At 42.4% G+C, this 23,291-nt stretch overlaps 2 protein-coding genes across 2 annotated transcripts in view; both read right to left on the reverse strand.

Moving 5' to 3' along the window:
• The window catches only part of fanca (FA complementation group A), a 37,535-nt gene extending 26,801 nt beyond the window's left edge, over positions 1-10,734 (reverse strand). Inside the window, exons 1-5 of the mRNA XM_079502037.1 lie at positions 10,470-10,734; positions 8,400-8,512; positions 2,389-2,485; positions 243-385; positions 49-144 (exon numbers count right to left, since the gene is read on the reverse strand). Of these exons, the coding sequence (XP_079358163.1) occupies positions 49-144; positions 243-385; positions 2,389-2,485; positions 8,400-8,512; positions 10,470-10,530 (510 nt within the window). The 5' untranslated portion in view covers positions 10,531-10,734. The remainder of the gene's footprint in view (positions 1-48; positions 145-242; positions 386-2,388; positions 2,486-8,399; positions 8,513-10,469) is intronic.
• A 4,860-nt stretch (positions 10,735-15,594) lies between these two features.
• slc10a3 (solute carrier family 10 member 3) lies at positions 15,595-18,152 on the reverse strand. Its single transcript, XM_079500844.1, has one exon. The coding sequence runs from the start codon at positions 17,655-17,657 to the stop codon at positions 16,206-16,208; it is 1,452 nt and encodes a 483-aa protein (XP_079356970.1). The 5' UTR covers positions 17,658-18,152; the 3' UTR covers positions 15,595-16,205.
• Positions 18,153-23,291: the final 5,139 nt, after the last annotated feature.

Below are 23,291 nucleotides of genomic sequence, written 5' to 3' on the forward strand. Positions count from 1 at the left end.
TGCATTTGTTAACATATAACACTTAAGTAAATACTCATATGCCCACACCTGATCCTTCCAGTACTCCTGCCAGAACAACTTGGGGCAGAAAGCTCCTAGAAACAGAAGCTCTCTTGTGGTCTGTAGCAGAACATCCAAATGATTCTGGACGAGAAACAGGCAGGAAGTGAAAGGGGAATGCTCAATGAATGAAAGCATGACAATAATGACAATTGTTTGAATTTAACAACAACACTACTAACCCGCTGGGAGGAGGTCAGCAGAGCTCTGCAGTCCTCCCCAACATCTCCACCAGTCATCTCCGTCAGTCTCTCCAACACCAGTCTAACTGACAGAGCCACCACTGGGACACCTTGCTGGACGGCCTGACGCCTCAGCTCAGACACTGGGCGGTACAGAGATACGGTATGGTTATTATTTTATTAAGCATACAATGAGAAGGATAGATAAAGCCACACACACACACACACACACACACACACACACACACACACACACACACACACACACACACACACACACACACACACACACACACACACACACACACACACACACACACACTAACTATTTAACTATTTAACTATTGTTAAATACATTATAGTTGACATACTTGTCAGACACAGCAGACATAAATCATAAGGGATATACTAACTATTGTTAAATACAGTATAGTTGACATACTTGTCAGACACAGCAGACATAAATCATAAGGGATATACTAACTATTGTTAAATACAGTATAGTTGACATACTTGTCAGACACAGCAGACATAAAGTGCCTCAGGCACTTCGAAAACAGGACAAACTAGAAACACAGGTCTCCGCCAGCCAGGGCAGGTAGCTTATTGTGGGCCAGCATTGTTTCACGGCAATCGAACACTGCAATGACCATTTGAGGCATTTTGTTCAAACTCCAGCCAATCGGGATGGAATATGAAAAATCTGACAGATCGGTCTTGATCACATGACTATAGTGATAATATGTGTACTGATTTGCGTGAAGTTCGGACAAAATTAAATCTGTACGAGACTAGTAATAAACTCCTGGTGGTGCGATAACAGGCCGATGTCAAAAATGTTGGACAGAGGTTCTGCTCTGGCCTCCAGGAGCACAGTTTCACGCCGATCGGGCCAACGGTGCCAGAGATTAGTGCACGCACGCACGCACACACACGACGGACGGATGGACAGGGGTGAAAACATAGCCTCGGCTAAGCCTTCGGCCTGGCGCAGACAATAGCCAGGATGGCTTCACCAATGTTGCATGCTGCACCAACACCATTATTTGTGGTCAAGGTATTCCTTTCACAGAATAATTTGCAGACTGCAAAGTTCGAGCTCAACTCACTTGCCGCCGAGAATGTCTTTTGACATCTTCTGGTCCAAACGCTGAGATCGGCTTTTGATGCTTTTTTTTTATATATAAATTGATCACGGTTCCCAACTCTGTTCTGTACACGCTCGGGACACTCCGGTTCCGGTGCGATGGAAAAACAACTACAATTCAGCTGGCTTATGCCGTCTATGGGAACACAGTTTTTACAATCCTAATATATCCGATTCTTCTTCCAGGCTGCGTTTTGGATCAAAACCAGCTTGATTTGCGACTCATTTCTCTAAACGATATGATCGCCGGTTACAAACTGTATGTTTTGGGTGAATTAAATAACATTTGCCTGTTCCAACACCTTAGAAGCCCGGAACTATTTAATCCATTTCATCCAGGGTGCCCATCATTTGTAGCGCACGGACCACTTTTACCGGCGCACCGGAAGCTGGTGTGCATGTCTGTGTAGCAGCTAACAATAGCCACACCACTCTAGAGTCGATCGACAACAACGGGAGGTAATAATAAATCTATCGCGATTAGCGACTGGACCGCTGAGCGCCGTCTAACACAGGATCTTTTTTCAGAATGACCGTCACTTGACCGTGACCTTGGACGGAGAACTCCGGCTTGGATATCCAAGGTGTTAAATAGCGATTTTCCACTTCCTGTTTCTCAGTTTCCGAGTGAAACGGCGTTCAAAATGAGACAGTTCTACATAGAGATGAATGCGTGGCGGTTCTGGAGTACACAATTCAGCCGCCGCCGGAAAATGTGTTAAGTGCATGCAATCAAAATGGTCACACCTACAAGCCCTTTGCTCACACACACACACACACACACACACACACACACACACACACACACACACACACACACACACACACACACACACACACACACACACACACACACACACACACACACACACACACACACACACACACACACACACACACACACACACACACAGGTTTTTCATCATTGTTATTGCATGCACACACACACTTAAGAAAACAACTGGGTTGCATCATTGTTATTGCATTATAAGGACTCACCCAGGAGTGATCCTGCAGTTGCTGGTGTGAGGCCCCCAGGGGCTGTTTCTTCCACTGTTGCTTTCTCCTTACATACGACATTGGATGGAGTGGAACTCTATATAGAGATATGAACAGTTGGGATTCGGGAATGGATACATTAAGAAGGAAAATGTGCATGATAGGACATTCAAGAACAAATTAAAGTGACATTCTCCATTTCTCCATGTGTTAGAATCTCATCAAGTTATTATCTCCCATGTGTGGAAACCAAGGGTTGCAGTAAAAAGGAACCATGGGTATTACATATCCGATGGGACATGCATTGATTGCATTCTGAATGTACGATGTCTACTCTAGACTGGCCTCCAAGTACTATTGAAATGGTTACTGCACAAAGTACTTTGAAAACAGGTATTGCATAATCAAGAGGCATTATATTTACGCCTAAAGGGCATAAGAAATATTGTGATTGCAGGGCACTGCGTCAGGCACCCAGAACTTGAGGCAAATAAATATGGGTGCACGCCGGAATTACCGCAATTTAACATTTCCGCAAAACCTTGAACGTGCGCCAGGACAAAAGTCACGTCAGGTCGGGAGCTGTCGTAGGCATCTATTCATAAAATGTATAAAACTAATGTGAAAAAAAATTATTTTGTAAAGGCATGTCATATGAAATTGGTAGGATATTTCCAAGTGTGCAAGCAAATCGCGCAATTAAACACAATGTTGCAAGTTAGTTTGGTATTGTATTTTATTCCATTTTAATCGTTGATTAGTCATCTTTACAACGAGGTATAGATTGTAAGGATCGGGCGTTTGTGGAATGAGCAACACAGCCAAACGTGTGGGTAGCGCCTCCAAAAGGTTGCCAAAATGGCAAGTGGTTGGTATACACCCTTGCTTTGATTTGCTTACTAACACCGCGTCTCCGTCACCGTCAGGGAATGTTCCCTTTTTAATCAATGAAGGGTGGCTCCACTGCCTACGATGCGTTGCGTTGCATGACTGCTTTAAAATTTCCCCGGTTCGTTTTTTGACGCACGCACGCGTCCAGTGGAGCCCCGCCGTTAGTGGATTGGATGATTGCACTCTCCCACAGTAATAAGGGAAAAAACACATATTGGCCATTTTTACACTTTTACTTTACACACAGTGTTATGGAACTCAGCAGCGGGAGGAATAATGAATTGCATTTTATGGCGCTTTTCCAAGTGCTCAAAGCGCTTTACAATGGTTCATTCATTCATACATTGGGAGGTGAAGCGACGAACAGTCGACGCCAGCGTCCTCACTTCCCACATTCACACACCAATGTTAGCAAGCTAACTACACAGCCACAACAGCTTGGCATGGTATGGGGGCAGTATCTGTCTCAGAGGAAAGACATAACTTGAAGTTGTCATCATTTTTTTTTTTTTTTGATTTTTTTTTTGCGGCTTACGCCTTTTATTGGTTTTTGAAGGGACAGACAGTAGGCTGACAGGAAACGGGAGAGAGATGGGGGAAGACATGCAGTAAAGGCCGTGTCGGGCTCGGGAGTCGAACCCGCGGCACACTGCGACTGGATTACCAGTCGGGTGCCCAGACGGTTACGCCACCGCCTGGGCTAAGTTGTCATCATTGAAGGCAATATCAATGCAGTGAGATATCGGGATGAGGTCTCTGGAGCCAGTGGCGATCCCATATTTTCAGAATCCGGGACATAACGCCATCCTCCAGGATGACAACGCTCCCCCATAGAGCCAGGATCATCACAGAGTAGCCTACCTCCATCATTTTGGAGTGGAGTCCAGACCTCATTATTATAAATGTTGTATTTAACCTTTATTTAACCAGTAAAATCACATTGAGACCATAGTCTCTTTTACGAGTGCGCAGTGGCCAAGAGAAGAGGCAAATAAATGTCACACAGGTCTGCCAGTAACAACAAATACAGGACATGACAAAGACAAACATATGACATCCGTAATACCAAGAACCTACTACCAGGGAGGCTCAGAGAGAGTCTAAGTAGCTAACCAAATACAGACTAATAAAAAGACTAATAAGAACAATACATCATGAAACTACTAACCTAATATAAAACTAAGATCACAGCATTTGCTACTCGTCAAAGCAGGAGCAATGGCTGGAGAGTGTGCCCAAGGCAATCCTCTTAAAAGTCACTAGGGGGATCAAAGAAGCCAATTTTAATCTGGTCTGTAGATCGTTCCACGCCCACGGAAAAAACGCTAGGGTTTTTTCCGCTGCCTCAGATTTGGTAATGGGTACGACGTAGCGCATCCAGGCGTTTGATCTGAGGTTAAGCGAATTTTGGACTAGTTCAAATTTTGAACAAAAGTAAGAAGGGGATTTACCAAGAATGGCTTTGTAGATAAAAGTGTACCAATGTAGCAGCCTGTGAGATGCAAAGGAAGACCCCCCTACTAAGGAGTACATCAACATCAAGTCTGCCCAATGCAGAGGAACAGGCGAATCGGTACACAACGTCGCCGTAATCGAGTTGCGACATAAAAAGGCCAGTGACCAGCCTTTTCCGCACACACACACACACACACACACACACACACACACACACACACACACACACACACACACACACACACACACACACACACACACACACACACACACACACACACACACACACACACACACACACACACACAGATTGTATTTCAGATATTTTAGATGTTTTGTCATTTTTTTTAAATGAAAAAGGTTTCAACTTTAGAATATTCTTAGAATAGGGACACCAGGTTTAAAATGGAAAATGAAGAACGTGGACGATGTGAAAAAAATGGAATGACAATCCATCAATCAATGTATCTATCTACCTACTGTATATCTGTGTGTGTGTGTGTGTGTGTGTGTGTGTGTGTGTGTGTGTGTGTGTGTGTGTGTGTGTGTGTGTGTGTGTGTGTGTGTGTGTGTGTGTGTGTGTGTGTGTGTGTGTTGTGTGAGAGAGAGAGATTGTCCCCTGCTTATCTCAAGAACCGTCCGACTGCCTAGGCCAGTCAGATAAGCACACTCAGATAAGCACACAGTAATAAATAAGTCATTTGTGGGTCAACATAACATCTGTGGACATTTTCTAAAATGGCCCTATAGGACTATAGGTGGGTCAGTCAGGGGCCCTGTTCTGGACATATAGAATGGAAGGTACTGTGTAGGCTGAGGGTCCACAGTCCATTTGAGCGTTAACCTATATTTTAGTAAATTATTGGTAAGCCTTGTGGCCTAGGGCTACCCTAGGGACGCTGTAGTCATGGGCCCCTGGGCACTGGTCCATGATTCCCAATGGGCATTTCCCTAGTTTCTGATAATTGTTTCCAGCTGTGCATTTTTATGCAACATAAGATGCCCAAGATCCAGTGCATAGAAACCACGCTGATGTTAAGCTCTTTCTTGTAATCACAGCAAGGCTCTGCAGGAGTCTAGCGTCTTTAAAAGGGTCAGCCTGTGTGTGTGTTTCTCCTGCGCATATCTTTCATACCGTTGGACCAATTAACACCACAATTCATGTGTATGCTGCCAGGAGGCAAAATAAGTACCTGTGCATTTTTTTACTTGTTTTAAATATTTTACTTACATTTTATAAAGGAAGTAAATGGACTTGGATTGGGCTGTAACCTTGCTCAAATTAGAGTCAAAAGTCATAGATATGTCATTGTCATACGATATGTCATTCCTTTCGGAGAAAGAAATGCAATATGATTTCAAGGGAGAGTGGTTATTGGTTAACCAGTCTAAGTTACAACAGTACTTTGGTAACACAATTCAAGTACCTTGGTGTCATCCTGTACTCAACCCTATAACTATCAAACTATGACCAACGACTATGAAAACTCCCATACCTATTGGGAGAAATACAACAATGTGCAAACACAGCAGCAAGATTTGTGACAAAAGAAGGTTAGCGAATGGAATACAACCACCCAAAGGACTACTATCTGTACCAAGTAGACCGCTGGACCTTGCACATGTAAACAGAGAACCTTAAACAGATCTTAAATCTGAGTTTTTTGTATAGTATTTAAATAGTCCTGAGAAAAATGCTGCCATTTGCCCCAAAGTGACTGCAAAAAAGTGCTGCTATTTGTTTCAAAAAAGCTTTATACCCTGTTATAACATGTACATAACGATACAATGTGACATAGCTCTGTTTACAAAATGCTGTACCCCCTCCAACTGTACTTTCCCCATTTTCAACTGTTTTTATTGTATTGTGACACTTGCTTTGGCAATGTAAACGTTTGTTTTCTCATGCCAATAAAGCTCCTTTGAAATTTGAATTGAATGTCTTTGTTGCATGATCTTTGAGACCAAGTGTTTACCACTGCTGGAACTAGTGCCCCAGGCAGGAGGACAAACATCAAGCATAAACATGACAGTTTTCAGAAAATATCATTGTTTATACATCTTTCTTTGAGATTTACATTAGACACAAGCCTATTTAGACACACTATTTTTATTGAAATAAAAAAAGAAAATCTCAGATTTATTTCTCCCGATCCTGATCATTTGAAAATGATCGGCCCCCGATTTCCGATCACCCGATCCGATCGTGCATTTATTTAACATTCGGTGGAATGTTAAATAAATGCACTGTTGACCTATAAGGTGCTGTTTTCACTGTTGCTACACTTAAAAAATATAAAACAACAAGTGTGAACCCATAGTCATATTCATAGCATAAAATTGAGGTATGACATTTTTTATCGAACAGCCCCAGAAAGCTAAATAATAAGTGTTAAATTGAACGGTAATTCAAATTAAAATTAAATTAAATTGTACCTATCATTTTATAACGGACTTACTTTTCGGGCAAGTGGGCATGACCTGTGGACAAGTAGAATATGACTTGCCTGAAGGTCAAGTACTTCTGAGACCCTAGTGTCAATCCCTGCAGGTATTTGATAATATAAAAAAGGTTCCATCACTGCAGGATCCTAAAAATATATATATAGTTGTTTTACTATGATAACTGGAAGCTCTTTACATAGACATGTTCCATGAATAAAACGTCCCTCCCAAGGAGTAATCAATAAAACGGAAGCCTGACACGGGCATCAGTACACCAGAGGGGATTGTGAGGTGCAGTCTAGACGCACAGGCTTTGCGTAAAATTCCTTTTCAGTTCAAGGAAGCACAATTTGGAACAATCTACCCACTAACATAAGACAGAATCCATATTTTACATCTTTATGGGCAATCAAACATGTCACTATTTTTAAGTAGGCTAAAATGTAGGTTTTATCTGTTTTCTTGAGTGTCCTGAATTTCAAGTAATTACTTGGCCTTTTTTACTGTTCATTTTCCTCTTCTGTTTGTACCCCTTTAGAAATGTTTATATGTGCTCTTTTTGTATTGTTGCTTGTTTTTTGTACATTGGGGACTACAGATGGAAACTAGCATTCTTGCTGCTAAATCAGATGTATTTACACGGCATTGACTGTGTTGTATTCATTAATATGTGCTGTCCCTACCAAATGAAATTATATATATATATATATATATATATATATATATATATATATATATATATTAAAATAATCTGCCATTTATATCTGGTGAACGTTATAGAACTCATCACTGCATCCTATATGACAGAGTGGGCTGGCCTTCCTTGGCCGACAGGCGAAATAAACATCGGTATCTATTTATTTTTAAAGCAATTGATGGGACTTTACCGTTGTATATTAAAGCTCTGCTGGATTGGAATCCTGTAACATATAGGACACGCTCCAGTCACTGGCTTACACTAAAGGTTCTAAATGTAAACACAGAACTGGGGAAAACAGCCTTTTGTTTTAGTGCGCCAAACACGTGGAATGACTTACAGCTTAAATTAAAGATCTGCTCTCCCATTACACACGGTCAATTTAAATCTTTGATTGCAGACTTACCCCCAAGTGTCTGCAACTGTTTTTAAACATGTACTGTATTAGATCACACAATGAGGAAATATTGTTGTTCTGTTTTTGTTGTTTTTTTTGCTTTGAAAACGTTGTAGGTCCACTCACCCCGACTTCCCGGAGCAGGCTGGCGAGGTTCTGGTTCTGGTTCAATAACTGGATTGCTGCTTCTTGTAGCTGATGCAAATCTTCTTGTTTAGGTCTCTTGATGACACGATCAGCTGGGTGTGTCATGGGGAGGAGGAACACAATTATTACAATGACGCATGCATTTGTTTCCTAGTTCTTGCTGTATCGGTTACAGTGTACAACACAACGTTATATGATAGGCTACTTACTGTAACTTTATCTGAGCAGAGTAAAAATGATTTTGTAAATATTTGATGGACTATACTATTTATAGGGATAGGATTTGGTAATATACCGTAATAGCCAGGTTTGATTCTGGACTGGCATAAGGATTTGATAATATAAGGATGGATAAGGATTTGATAATATACCGTAATAGCCAGGTTTGATTCTGGACTGGCGTGACGACTTAGTCACTAGTCCCTAGACTCCTTCAAAACCGCTCTCAAAGAGCACTTACGGGCAGCTGCAATTCGAAACTGGCCTCAATAGAGCACTTACGGGCAGCTGCAATTCGAAACTGGCCCCTGTAAAAGTCCCCGACTCCCCCACCCCCCTATATTTCTACTGTACACGTTTTCCCTTTTTTCTAACCGCATACATATATGATGATTATATTTTCTGCATAGAATGGAAGAGTATTGTATTGTATGTCTTTAAATGTTCGGATGAATTGAAAATGGAGGACCTATATGTAAACAAGTATTTTTCTGTTTTTTTCCTCTTAGCAGTTTTTATATTGACCTGTACCTTCCTTGAACTGTACCCACCCTTTCTGCAAACTGTTAATAATTAATTTTCAATCAATCAATACAAGACTGTTATATCGTCATAAGACTGTCACAAGTGACAGTCGCCCCAATTCCATCTCGCCCCAGCTTTTTTCCGCCGACCTCACGCAGACAGCTCGGTGCGGCGGTTCTTGTATTCTTTATTTTGTTTTACTGAGAACAAGGTTAGATATTCCCCACGATTACACATTTGGTTTGCTTTAAGCCACCTCTTTTTTTTTTTTTTTTTTATTATTTTTCTTTTAATTATACACTTTTATCTACTTCTATACTTTGTAGACATTTGGTCCTTACTCACTCACCCTCACTTTTCTTTTTTTTGAAATTATGTTTTTATTTTGGTCATTGTGTGCGAGCATAATGAACAACTTCATCATGAGAATTACATTACATTCATACATATACAGAGATATATTTCCCACGTTCTCAATGGTGACCAAAGTTAAACATTTTTCTTTTTCTTTGGAGCAAAAATAAAAAACATACAAACAAGAAAAAACAAAAAAGACGAACATCTGGGCAGCTCTTAAGGGAAAAGGGGGAAAGGAGACGCCTTCACATATCTACATTACAGCTTATTTGTAAGCAAGTACAGGGTCATACATTCAGCAAGTTACAATAAAAGAAAGGAAATGAGAATAAAACATAAAAACAAAATTAAGCCACCTCTTAAGGTTGAATTTGAAGGTCAAATAGTTGGTGGTCTCTCTTACTTCGGTAGGGAGACTATTCCAGACAGTGATGGGACTGGTCTTCTCTGTCAGAGCCTTCCATGTGTCCCATTGGGACACATGGAAGGCTCTGACAGAGAAGACCAGTCCATCCGTAGTGTGTTTCTGAATGGTACTTTTCAGTCCCCTCTGGTCATCGTGGGTAATTATCAGCTCCATTTGTCACTGTGTGGTGCCACTTCTCAATATTTCACTGTAATTGTTGTCTCCTATAGGCTACTATGTTTACTTGTCTTGTATTGTATTGTATATATTTTTGTATGGATAGTTTTATAACCACGTTTTAGTGCTCAATGCTCAGGGACTACAGATGAAAATTAGCTTCTGGCTAAATTCCTCTCGTTTACATGGATGTGAAAACTGTGTTGATAATGTGCATTGTTGTCCCTGATAAATAAAGAAATAAATGTGACCGATGACCGTCTTGATCCAAGGCTATCACAGACAGTGTCAGTGTGTCCATGTTTACAAATAACTTGACTCACTTTTATAGTTTCGAGTGCATTCAGACACAACTGTCAACTCACCAAGGAGGCTGGACAGCGTTCTTTTCTGACAGACAGACTCACACGACACACTCAGCGACATTCTTGCTTTGCTTATAAAAAAACGATATAGTCTGTCTATATTCTAGTTACTATGAAATAACAGCCAACAAAGCAATTATTGGGAAATTATCAGACGAACTCTAAAAACACACTGTTGTTGTTTCTTTCTTCCATACTCCCATGTTTCCTCGCGCTCTTCTCTCCCATTGGTCCATGTCAGAGACACAACATCACGTCCGGGCAAGCAAAAATTAACCCGGAGTTCTGTCTCTCTCACTCTATGCTCTCACGCCCTTGTTTCATGGTCATGGATGATGGTCTGGATGGATCATGGATGGATGTAGTTGTATGAAACTTTGTAACTAACCTCCCCCCTTTCCCCTCTCTTTTTAATACTGAGTAGTGAGTTCAAACATTCACATCAAGATATAATATAATAACAGTGTTGTGATTTATTTATTTTTTACTCAAGATGGCCACTACCAGGCTGTGGTGATTAATAGGAGACCACATGACATGCATGAGATGTATGTCAGTCCCCAGTCGCACAGTAAGTCATATAACTCAAGTCATATAAATAATGCTATTTTAATGATGAAGCGTCTATTTATTTACAAACTAAACATGACAAACTCCCCTCATTGGGGGGGTTAGAAACTACACTTTTTAGGGTGAGTTGGAAAAGGGGTGAGTTATCCAGTTACCCTCCTCTCTGCACTGCTCTCACTCATCTCCGCCAGGCCTTCGGAGATGGCAGACTGTCTGTACCAAATCTGGAAACGCATTTGGTTAAAAAAAAACAAGACAAAAAAAATGCAGATTATTATTATTAAGCAGATGCCTGCTGTAACTACTTTATCTTTTAATTTGGACAGATAATTGTAAATTCCTGCCCTGATTTGTGTTCCCAGTCTGGCCCTGTACGAACATAATTGACACAATTAAAGGAGCATTCAGTGATTTGGAAAAAACCCTGGTCTTCCCCGGTAACAAGATGTGCACATGCACACACACTACAGTGGGGGGACACGCGACAGGCCAACAGCACACACACCAAGGCCCGCCCCCGCTCGATCATGATTGGCGGAAGGCCCCTCTCTATCCTGATTGGATGAAGGCTGGGCCACCTAGCCAAAAAACGAAACCTACGTTTTTTTGACCCCCAGGGGTTAACTGGGGACAGGGAGGAACTCCTTATATGGTCAGCACACTCTATAGTAGGGAGGATTATCACAACAAAACAAAAAAAGAAGTGATATTTGAATTAAGTGAAATCACTGAATATACCGGCACATAATACACATGCACAACACCAAAACAATGTCATCAGACTCATCACACTTGCACCGCACTGACACAAAGATGGACGATTTGCATTCCACCGACCGCCCCCTTACCAGCCCTTCTTTTCCTAGCCCCTATCTCACACTCTCCCGCCCTGCCTCCACTTTTACTCCTCTGTCAAGTTCAACTGGCAGGCCCGGTGCCTCAGGTGTTTCCGTGTTTACATATTGATCGCTTGAAGGTAAATAGCACCAGCGGCAGCCAGTCCATTAGAAGCAAGCACGCTGCCACTATGGTGTCTGCTACAGCAATAATAGCACTGCCATGCACTTCTGTATCCCTTTGAGGGGATCACACTCCTTGGTACAGAGAATCAATGTGCACACGGTCACTATGTTGTGTGCATGTGCTTTCTGTGTTCATGGATTTTTTTATTTATTAACAGCAGTTAAGATTTCTTAGCTGGAAATAGATTGCAAATTTACATCAATACATGCTTGGTAAAACCTGGAGACCTTTTTCAGGATGAAATGGCATTAAACATCATTGCAAATATCTGAAACCCCATACAAACCGTTTGTTTACTTCCTCTTCACTGCACAATGCGAATAAATGCTCCTAATGTTCATATTTAACTTGACCTTTAGTTGGAATTTATAGTAGTTTGAAACCTCCCGGGGCGTATCTCTCTCCCACAACCGATGCACATTTCTTGCACATTCCAGCTTTAAACACTGCAGCAGAAAGCAGGAAATCCATCTCATGGGAGGGGGTGAAAGGAACTCATGAAAACTTAATGCTATCCGTCTCATGAATTTTTAAGGGCCATCTCCCTATTGTGCCACTAATGTGTGGAATATAAATGTAAACAGGATTGCTGATAAACAGGCTGAGGGGGCTCAAGGCAGCATACACATAATGCAGGACATCATCTGTCAAATCACAATGGACACTAACACTAAGGCAAGACAGCTGGGCAGCCTGCCTGTCACCACCATAGAGTATATAAAAGGATAGAGACTGATCTGGCGCGAAGCTCCGCCCCCCCCCCGCTATTCATGTCAGTGGAAGTTGCTCAGTGGCGTTTTGAAGCACCCGGAAGGACCGTCTACTTCCGCCTTTTTTCGATTTGGGCACCAAAATGTGGTGCCCAAAATGCGGAAGTGCAAACGCGCTCAACGTTAAAGCCCAGCTGCACGGGGCCAGTGCTTCAACGTTGGAAAGCCTCACTGGCCCCTTGGTCACCACACATGGAACCGCCCTTGCCCCCTTCAGACAAACACATAACATATAATACCAGTTTCAGTGACAACTCCTCAGGTGGCTCTTGAGGAACCAAATGGACCCATAAGGGACCATTTGGTTGTTTTTACTTTACTTTAGATCTCTATAAGGAGACCCTTATATCTATAAGCTCACAATGCGAACACTATACAAAGAGTATAGGCAAATCATAGCTTTACACGTTCTTATTTGAGACACAGCACACATACTGTACTATGTATTATTCCACACAACCCATATTCTTACTCATAAATTCAGCTAACATTGCAATATTCAGCGACACTGAGGTGCCCAGAGTTCTGAGGTGCCCACTATTCCTGTCTCACTCCTTTCATCAGTATAGAGTGACTGACATGGTGAATGGTGAACTTGAAAGGCTGACTGAATGAGTGCTTGAAAGCATTTTGATATGCAGTTTGGTTAAAGAGCACAACCCTTCGTACATGACACGAGGCAGTGACATAACAGCCATTCTTTTCTTTTTTTCTTTCAAAACCAGTTATTTTTTCGGAACTGGATCTTTTTCTGTATGCAAAACACCAGGTCTGAACAAGCTTTATCTTAGGGCGTGTTCAAACCTTGTAGACAAGCTCAGAGCAGAGTAAAAGTTGTTTTACAGAATACAGATTACAGACTAGAGCATACACTACGCAAATTTGAGCAACAGCATATAAATGTTTTTAAACGTAGGCCTATCGTGAGTTAGTAAGAACACTTAGAAATGGGTTGGTTTTGGTTGTGTATAAAAGGCTGAATGAACAAATGAATCAATGATTGACTATGTTCTTGATAGTAAAGTGAACAATGAACTGCCACAGCATGACAAAACAGATTGCAGAACTTCCTCATTTTCAACTGCCTGCTCTATACACATAATTTGACGCCTATAGTATCGGCATTGTTTATCATTATAGTGAATATAATGATAAACAAGAAATTTGGCACCGATAGGCCTATCGGTTTATGAAATTCACTCCAGACAAACACAAACCCTCTTATAGACGGATAGCCTCAGAATAATGAGATATTGATATGCAACTAATGCAAGGGTGTGGGATTGAATCAAGGCCTAGCCTATTCTTCTTCAGATAATCAGGTTAATTTATAAGAAAGAAAATACTGAGAAACCAAACTTCTTTCACAACCAACTAACATGTCAATATTTACAAAGCCTCTTGCACCAAACTGTGCAGCCTGTGGGTCTTACAGCAGTGTTACATTCCTAAAGGATCCAGTCACAAAAACTGGGGGAAACGGCACGTTTAAACACTCTAGTTTCCACTCTTTTCTTTTCCCAATGAAAAGTACACCAGAGTCTGCTGCTCTTTAAAAAACTCTTTAAAAATGGACAAAGTAAACAGGAAACACACTCTTACATAAATCTACCTTCTATACAAAACCCTGCCATGGCCCCTCCTTTCCTTTTCTCCTTCCGTAGGAGTCAGGACTCAAGCCATTACGTGGCAATGAAACAAATGCTCATTAATCCATGCCTGACATGTGCATAAACCTCATTTTGTACCTGCTGCCTGCAAATCCTCATCGTAGTAGCCAGCCATAAGAAAGGTATACTGTCAAGAGTACAGACATTATCTCTCTTATCTTACCTGTGAACTGTAGGCTCATTTAAAGTGGTAAAACCCTGTGGTATAACCCTTGTACTATGTACAGTATTCAAAAATTAAAAAACGTTGATGCTGCCTGCTATATAAATATTTGAAGTTTTTCAGAAAGCTTAGGTCAGGATTTAGAGGACTTTTTAGAATCGGCCTCAGTCCAAGGACACATCACTAGCCTGGGTTCCAGCCTGATTTGCTGCGTTCCGCTGATCTGAAATGTCACTTTGCAAGTCAAGTGACATAAGTGGAAGTTGGAACGCAGCAAAACAGGCTGGAACCCAGCCTAACACATCACCCTTTTTGCAAAAAGATATATGTTAATGACGTTTAGAAGATTTAGAACACTTTCCTGGTGGTCTTTGTGTGTGTAATATGTGGTTTTAGATATTTTAGATTTTAGCAGTGAGCCCAGTGTCTCTGATGTCATGGACACTGGGCTCACTTCCTTTCTGGACTACAATTCCCATAATGCTTTGGTGCACTGCTCCTCCTTGTGGATAGGGGTAGGGCTGTCTTACTGAGACAACATGTAGTCCAGGAAGTAAGTGAGACCAGTGTCCATGACATCAGAGACACTGGGCTCACTGCTAAAATCAAAAAATATCTAAAACCACATATTACACAGTAAAGACCCCAGGCTAGTGTTATAAATTTTCTAAATGTCATTAACATATCTTTTTTTGCAAAAGTGTCCCTTTAATTTCATGAGGCTTGGGAATTTCAGTAAAATAAACCATTCCTCTCTGTATTGCAGTTGCAAAACATACAGGATGTAGCAGACAAACTGTAAAATGCAAACTATTAAGAACTAGAAACAGATTATCAGAACTAACAGATTGACAAAAAAAAACCTGTGCTCAAAATGGAATTAAGTATCAATATAATTCAACTTAAAAATACTCCATGGACAAAATAAGGACTGCTTTTGTTGATGCATTTTATTTTATAATTCCTCATCTCTTCAATTTAATATTCAAGTACATGGATTCTTAACTCCAGGAAACAATCAGTAGCAATTACTTTCAAAAAAATATTGTATTCCTAATTTTAGAAACATGCCTGTTGAACAGAATTCAAATTTCAAATTCAACAATCTCATGTTTCCAAAATTCATCCTCCACTTCTAAGACACATGGACCTCTTGTAAACATGATACAAATCAAGCTTTTTTTGTTTTCTCCAATTACAAAACAGAAAATCTGGTAGAAAAATATCTTCTCTTTTATAGGTATTTCTCTTTTTATATTTACATCACGTAGTACCTCACAGTACAATCAGATTAAAAAAATGACATACTGTAAAATAAACAAAAGTCTTAGAGATAAAGGCCTTTGGTTTTCATGAAAAATAAACAAAAGAAGCCAAAAAAAAAAAAAGTCCTCCACTGTCATGTGTATAACAACAGTGATGATTGGATTTTTGATTGTGTCTCTTTCCTCGGTCTGTGTGATTTGTAGCCTGGACTATTAGGGCAGCATCGTTCCACAGGGTTTTTTGTAATAGCTCAGGACAAAAATACAGGCTACAATCAGGCGTCAGTCCTGGGGGGAGTGGGACTGGGCCCACAACACCTCCGGTGGGCAAAATGACCCAGAACGATGAGCAGCATCTCTGAGGTGCTACTGAGCGCCACGATGAACGGTGCCTGTGATGCAAAATCTGCCTCAGTTCGGCAGAAGGACAGCTGCATGATGGCGAGGGCTAGGAGGCTGTTCTGGACACCCACCTCAATGCTGACCGTCTTCCTTTGCGTCACCGGCAATCCCGACAACTGGGCCAGGACTGCCCCGACGATGAGACCGAACACGGGAATGGTCACCCCAGCCGCCACGATCTGGGGACTGACGTTGGCCAGGATGGACGCACCCATCTGGTAGGCCATGAAGATCCCACCAACGATGAGCACGAAGCTGAAGGGTCGTATGAGAGCCAGAAGGACACGGGTGAGAGCGGGCAACCGCAGCTTTATCAGCATGCCCAGGGATATTGGGATGGCAATGAAAAGGAGGGTACCCAGGATCTTGATAAAGGGCACGTGGAGAGCAGCATGGACCCCCAGGAACCAGCCGTACAATGCTGACGATAGAGGCATGGCTGCCGCTGCCACTACTGTAGAAACCAGGGTCATGGAGATGGCCAGGGTGACATCGCCACCCAGCAACAGGCTGTAAAGGTAGCCCCCGCCACCCCCGGGTGCCGAGCATGTGATGACCAATCCCAGGGACAGAGCCTTGGGTAGAGAGGCAAGCCTAGAAAGACCATATGCATAAAGTGGCATCACCACAAACTGACCCACCACCCCCAGGAACAATGGCACCGGCCTTTTCAGGAGACTCCTCAGCACATCCACCTCCACCTTGCACCCAAAGGCACACTTGTTTATGAAGATGAGGGGCAGCAAGGCAAACAGGACGGGGTTCTCGGAAAAGTGCGACAGCCCACCCGACTGAATCAGCCGGGTGGCTGGGTCATCGGCACAAGCCGCCACCCTGATGGAGTAATCTGTCCTCTCTTCGATCAGAACCGGCACAGAGTCTTGGTCCAGGTCAAGCAGCTGGATGAGCAGCTGTGCCGTGCCAGGTAAACCAGAACGTATGCTGATAATGTAACTCTTCGCCGGTCCTGTGTGCCCGCTGTCGGTGACGTTTAGGATGGACAGAACCTCCGGGTCCAGGGAGAGAACCCTCACAGTCTGCTTCAAGCTCTCTCGGCCCTTCCTGCTGCTCGCAGCACCGCTGCTGCTCCGATACTGACTGGAGATGACAATTACGCCGTTGGTGTTTTCGGGGAACTCGAATTCCTGGTTAGACCCGTCCCCGATTTTAATATACCTTCTGCTGCTGTCGGCCGTTACGTTCGTGTCGTTGCTGTTATCGTTCGTCAGGGACCTGCTGCTGCTGCCCGGCGCCGTCGTCTCCTCATCCGCTGCCTCCCCGGCGGTAATGAGGAAGAGACAACAGAATGCAAATAGCGTCCTCATCGTGTTGACGGACAGGGGGCAGAGGGGCGCCGCATAGACACGCTGCCTTCTTCCCCCTGCTAGCGGCCCGGCCTCCCTCCCCAGACGGTCTATGCCGCCGCCCTGTTAGAACAAGTGATTAAACTTCTCATATCCTCCGGTGCAAAACAGCAACTGCGTCGGACTCGGCGGCGGCCGGCTCCACATTCCCATTCCTCCGTCTGGTTCCCATTTTCTCGCTCTCTTTATACCGGAACCCAAACATCACCCCGCCCTGTCGGACTGACTGACTGACTGACTGGGGCTTCTCTCTTCACTTCTCACTCAGTCGCCCACGGCAAAAAAAATGGCACCATAAAAAAAAATCCTGCCAAATGTTCACAACACGCCACACGATTTTCACTGTCTCCAGGATAGGAAAAGATATCCGCCTCCTCGGCAATCCGACGCCTCCTCGGTTTTATTGTCTCTCTGCTTGATGTCAAGTATCACCATCGTAGCCACCGTTATGATTATCCCCCCCGCCCCGGTTGCTTCTCTCAACCCCCTCTAAGCCCCCCTCTAACAGTGTTGCCAGATTTTGCGACAGAAAATAAGCAACCAGGTCGATTTTTTTTTAAGGTAGAGTCTCCATGTCTCTCCAGCTTTTTATTAAACAGAAAATGCATTTTCAGAAACCGAAACTGGGATAGAAATTGTCTCCAATCAGGATAGGGAACGCAGTCAGGATACAGATTTAACAAGTAGATGAGCAGACAAAATTGAAACTGGAACAAAATTAAGATGATAAATAGCTACTCTCTCCTGATTGGCTGAAATTGTGTCACCTACCTGAAAATGTTTTTTCTGTTTATTAGGTTTCATAGACATTAATTGTCATTTCTTTTTCGTTTTGAACTTTGAACATTCAGTGGATTTTCTGTGGCCTGGGGTTTTCTCTGTGTCTGTGAAGCCTTTTGAGCTGCAATGAAAACCGGCAAAACGGTGAAAACAGTGACATCTGCTGGCAAATTCCTATGTCATATATGGGATTTGTGGATTCTTACCTCACAGTCGATCCACAGGCAAATCAGAGCACAGAGTGGACGACCCAATAAAGCATTACACTTGTTTACAAGTTACACCTTACATTTAGAGACGTACAAATAGACACTTCTATATAGCCAAAGAACAGAACAGGAATTCATCATAAAGGAGGTAAAAAGGGAAAAGAAACATATAGTGAGGGGGAAAAGGGGTGGGGGGAGGGAATTCCGATTTTACGGGGGCCAGTTTCGAATTGCAGCCGTCCGTAGGTGCCCTTTGAGAGCGGTTTTGAAGGAGTCAAGGGATTAGCATGTCTTAATGACTGTTGGTAGGGCGTTCCACATTTTGGTGGCATAGGAGTGAAAATAATTTAGTCCCTTGTTTGTGCCGAATCTGGGTTGCACATGGTTTGTTGCACTCCCTCTGGTGTTGTGGGTGTGGACTTCGTTAACATTAAGGAAGTATTTAGACAGGTACATGGGTATCTTGGTGGTGTATCGAATCTTGTGGACCAGACCCATTGCAAGATGCTGTACTCTGTCGTCGACCCTAAGCCATTCCAGCCTGTCAAAGTGGGCAGGGGTGAGGTGGGTTCGGGGGGTGAGGCCAAGTAGGAGCCTGACCAGTTTGTTTTGGGAAGTCTGGAGCCTTGTTTTAAGTGCCTTTGAGGTGCTGTGGTAACATGCATAGTCGAAGAACTATGTGATTCTTCAAAGGTTAGTGAAAAACAATGGCAGGGAATGGGAGTTAAAGATGAATGCAGTCAACGTGAGAGATGGAGAGCAGGGAGACCTCTGTTACTGAACCAACACTACAGCAATGATTACTATCAGAATATAGTGATTTAACCCTTAAACAAAAAACTTTTTGTTTTAACCAAAACATATCACTTACACTACCTTTAATAGCAGATGGATGGACACTGGGCTCACTTACCTCTTGGACTACATCAAGGAAGCTTTGAGAAGGAAAGGAAATGGTCACATGACTGGGCTGCGCCATGCATGACACTTTCATGGGAGCCAAAACTCACACCGGAAGTTCAATGAATACATGGCAGTGAATGGAGCCGGCTGGACAGCTCATAACAAACACTATTTATGAACAATTGAGACCCTTGTCATATAATTGGTTCAGGAATATAAAAGAAGACATATCACAGGTTGTTTTCTAATAACTTGCTTTTTGATTTGCACAGTATACAATTTTATTTGAGGATCTAAACAGCAGCAGGTATCGTTTCTGGCTCGGAGGTATCGCGTGATTTGACTGACAGACAGGAAACCGTGGGAAGTCTTGCGATACTTGGTACGTTCAGAAAGGTACTTTGTGCTCTTTAGATACCATACCATACCTCTATAAAATGACACAGTGTACACATCGAAAAGCAACACAGCAGACAATAATGTGATACATGTCTTCTCCAACCACACTTTGCAATTTTTCAAAATTGCGACTTTTCTAGTTTTTCTTTGTTTTGTTTTAGTTTTTGTTCACATGGTTGATTGTTTTGTAGGTTATTTTTCTTTGTTGTTAATATGTAATAAGGATAGGCATTAAGAAGCTATACGCTTCTGCCTATACCTTTTCGATCAAGTTAAAAAGGAAAAATTGGGTTGGGGTATCTGACTTTAGTGGTTGTCCGACTCTGACTAGTGAGTGTCTGACTATAGTGGGTGTCTGACTAGTGGGTGTCTAACTACTGGTTGTCGGCCACTACCCCCTTTTTGCAACTAGCTCCTCGCCACTCGCCCTACACACTTCCACTCAGTTTGAGCATAGAGACGGCACCGGAATTCCCCTCCCATCCACTTGCATTGCATTGCGTCTCTATTATTTATATATCTATGCTCAAACCGAGTGGAAGTGTGTAGGGCGAGTGGTGAGGAGATAGTTTCAAAAATGGCCTAGCTTCCCACTCTCAGCTTCCCAAACAGTGCAACACACTCTCTCTCTGCTTCTAGCTCAACAGCGCCACTTTAGTACCTGTTGGTACTCTAAACATACATACATACGGACATACAGACATAGGGACGGACAGACATTGCTGTTCCTTGGAGTGGCTGCACCACTCAAAAAAATGTGTTTTGTAATGTCTAACTGAAAAGGATCTAAATAAACCATTCATTCATATATATATATTCATTCGTTAAGGGTCTCCATGATGTCACGTGATGTCACGAGGCATGATGGATTGGCAACCATATATGGTGGTGTGACAGACACGAGATGCAAGATTTCACAGGAAAGTGTTTCTTGTCTCCCAGACATCATTAAAATAAGATCTGGTTGCAAAAGGGGTGAAGTGTCCCTTTAACAGCTAGAAAAACAAGCCCAAATCGCTTATAATAAGCGGACATGGCATGGACATGGCTTCTCTCTCCTCAACCCCCTCTCAATTGCTAAGCCCCCCTCTCTAATCCAATGGGAGCAGCCCGACGCGTTAAAGCCTAACCCTCCGTCGTGCGGTGGTGTCGCGCGCCGAAAATAGGCGATCTACAAGATCACGACGCATCGCGTGAGCTCAGCTTGTAGATCATCTATTTTCGGCGAGCGACACCGCCGCGCGTCCCCCAGCGTCACGAAGGGGATTGACAACAATCTATTAACGGGAGGTGTTCTTCTTTGACTGGGGGAGTCTCAAGATAACACAGGGAATACCACCACTTGTTCCATGGGGAAGCAGCAAGGGATTACCCGACGCGCGCGCGCGCACACACACACACGCGCGCGCTTTTGTTTATAAGGCTGACCAAACCAAAATTGTGTTTGTTTGTTTGGGTTTTTTGCTAGAAACTGAAGCCCTGAAATGAAATAAATATTTAAAAAGCATAATGCAATATGAAGCCGGGAATTTACAGTGGCACAGCTAGCTCATTAAATTCCTGTCTTTATGTAGAGGGCATAAAATGGGGGTTGAGACTGTAAACTGTTCAAGCTTCCTAATTTATATTTTATTTTAGGCTACAGGCTACAGCCTGTCTCTTCTGATTGGGGGAGAGGGTTGCAAAAACAACAACAAAATATAGCTGTGTTTCTCTTAACAGCACTAAATGCATTTAGGCAAAGTAGTCTATTTGATTACTGTAACATATTTTTACAAACCCACTAAGCCATGTGAATGTTAAACATGAATTGTTCCAGTGTCAGTTTCAGCAGGCCTATCAGTATTACAAACTGTTTGTCACAACTGACCTTCAGCCCACTGGCTATTAACCTTTCTGAATGGGTGCGAGAAAACACATGTAGTCACAGTATCCACTTCCAGTCACTTGCCAAGTAGGTTGTTGCTTATTTGTCAAATACAACAACAGTGAAATTTGATACAGATCTCTGATATAACCCCAAGGGAACATTCTGTCAGCATATCCGGATACACTATCAATAATATAGTCTACTGCTCATGTATGTCCTTTGAACATTGAAACACATTTGAAACACACCGCTCTCAAAGGGCACCTACGGATGGCTGCAATTCGAAACTGGCCCCCGTAAAATCTGAATCCCCCCCCCGCCCCCCCCTTTTTTCCCCTCACTGTATATATTTCTTTTCCCTTTTTACCTCCTTTTTGATGAATTCTTTTTTGATGAATTCCTGTTCTGTCTATAGAAGTGTCTATTTGTACGTCTCTAAATGTTTTGATGATTTGAACATGGTGGACCCTGTTGGAAACAAGTGTAATGCTTAATTGGGTCGTCCACTCACAGTTAACAGCCTTTGTATTGAGCTTGTGCTTGAAATGTACTGTAATTCTGCAAACTGTTAATAAATTCTTCAATCAATCAATCAATCAAAAGGTGGTAGACACACTTGTTTTCACCAGTGTAAGGTCAGTGAAATTGAGTCACTTGGTATTGTTGTAGTGCCAAAGCACCCAGGCTTATCTAGTATCACTATTCTTCAGTGTAAATACAAAGGTTGGTCAAGTAGTTTATCATGCATTGTGTTTTTGTTTTGTGTGGCCTACATTCTGTCGCCATGGCTCAGTTCTGAGAGGTGGAAACACTTATGTGCACACCAAGGAGGGGCATTCAGTCCTGCCATATGAGGTTGTTTGTGAGACAGGCAAGTGCCCTGCCTGGTATTTCTTTGCTGAACCCCATAGGTGTCTAGTGTCTATTTGACTGACTGTGGTATGTTCATTTAACTGGCAACCTTTCACATGCAAATACAAAAAAGATAGGGAGAGGATGAAGAGGGATAACATTCACATCACACTCCTGCCTTGAAATTGCAGTAACAACCCAGTGACAAATTACAGGAACATTTGTAGAAGGCAAAGATATTGTATTAACTCCACTGTGAACAGTCTGGAATTAAAACAATATTGGTTTCTTGTCGTGATTTTTTTTTTTTTAATACTGAATAGTTGCCTGTATTTGCCCTTTAATGTGAACAAAATAAATATCTCACATAAGAAGTCTCGATCTTGGTAACATTTACAGTAAGCTTTATGAGTCATCCTTGATCATTATAATGACAAGATGCTTATTAAGAACCAACTGTTTGTATTCACTCATTGGTTGACCTTTTGGAGCTTCCCTATTACAATGACCAAGAGTAACAGATGGAGAAACAGCAAAATGTATGCATAACAGGAAGAAGTTGCATACCGGTAAACACTTCTT

This window comes from Electrona antarctica (assembly GCF_951216825.1).
Source record: "Electrona antarctica genome assembly, chromosome: 5".
In the NCBI taxonomy this organism is placed as follows: Eukaryota; Metazoa; Chordata; class Actinopteri; order Myctophiformes; family Myctophidae; genus Electrona; species Electrona antarctica.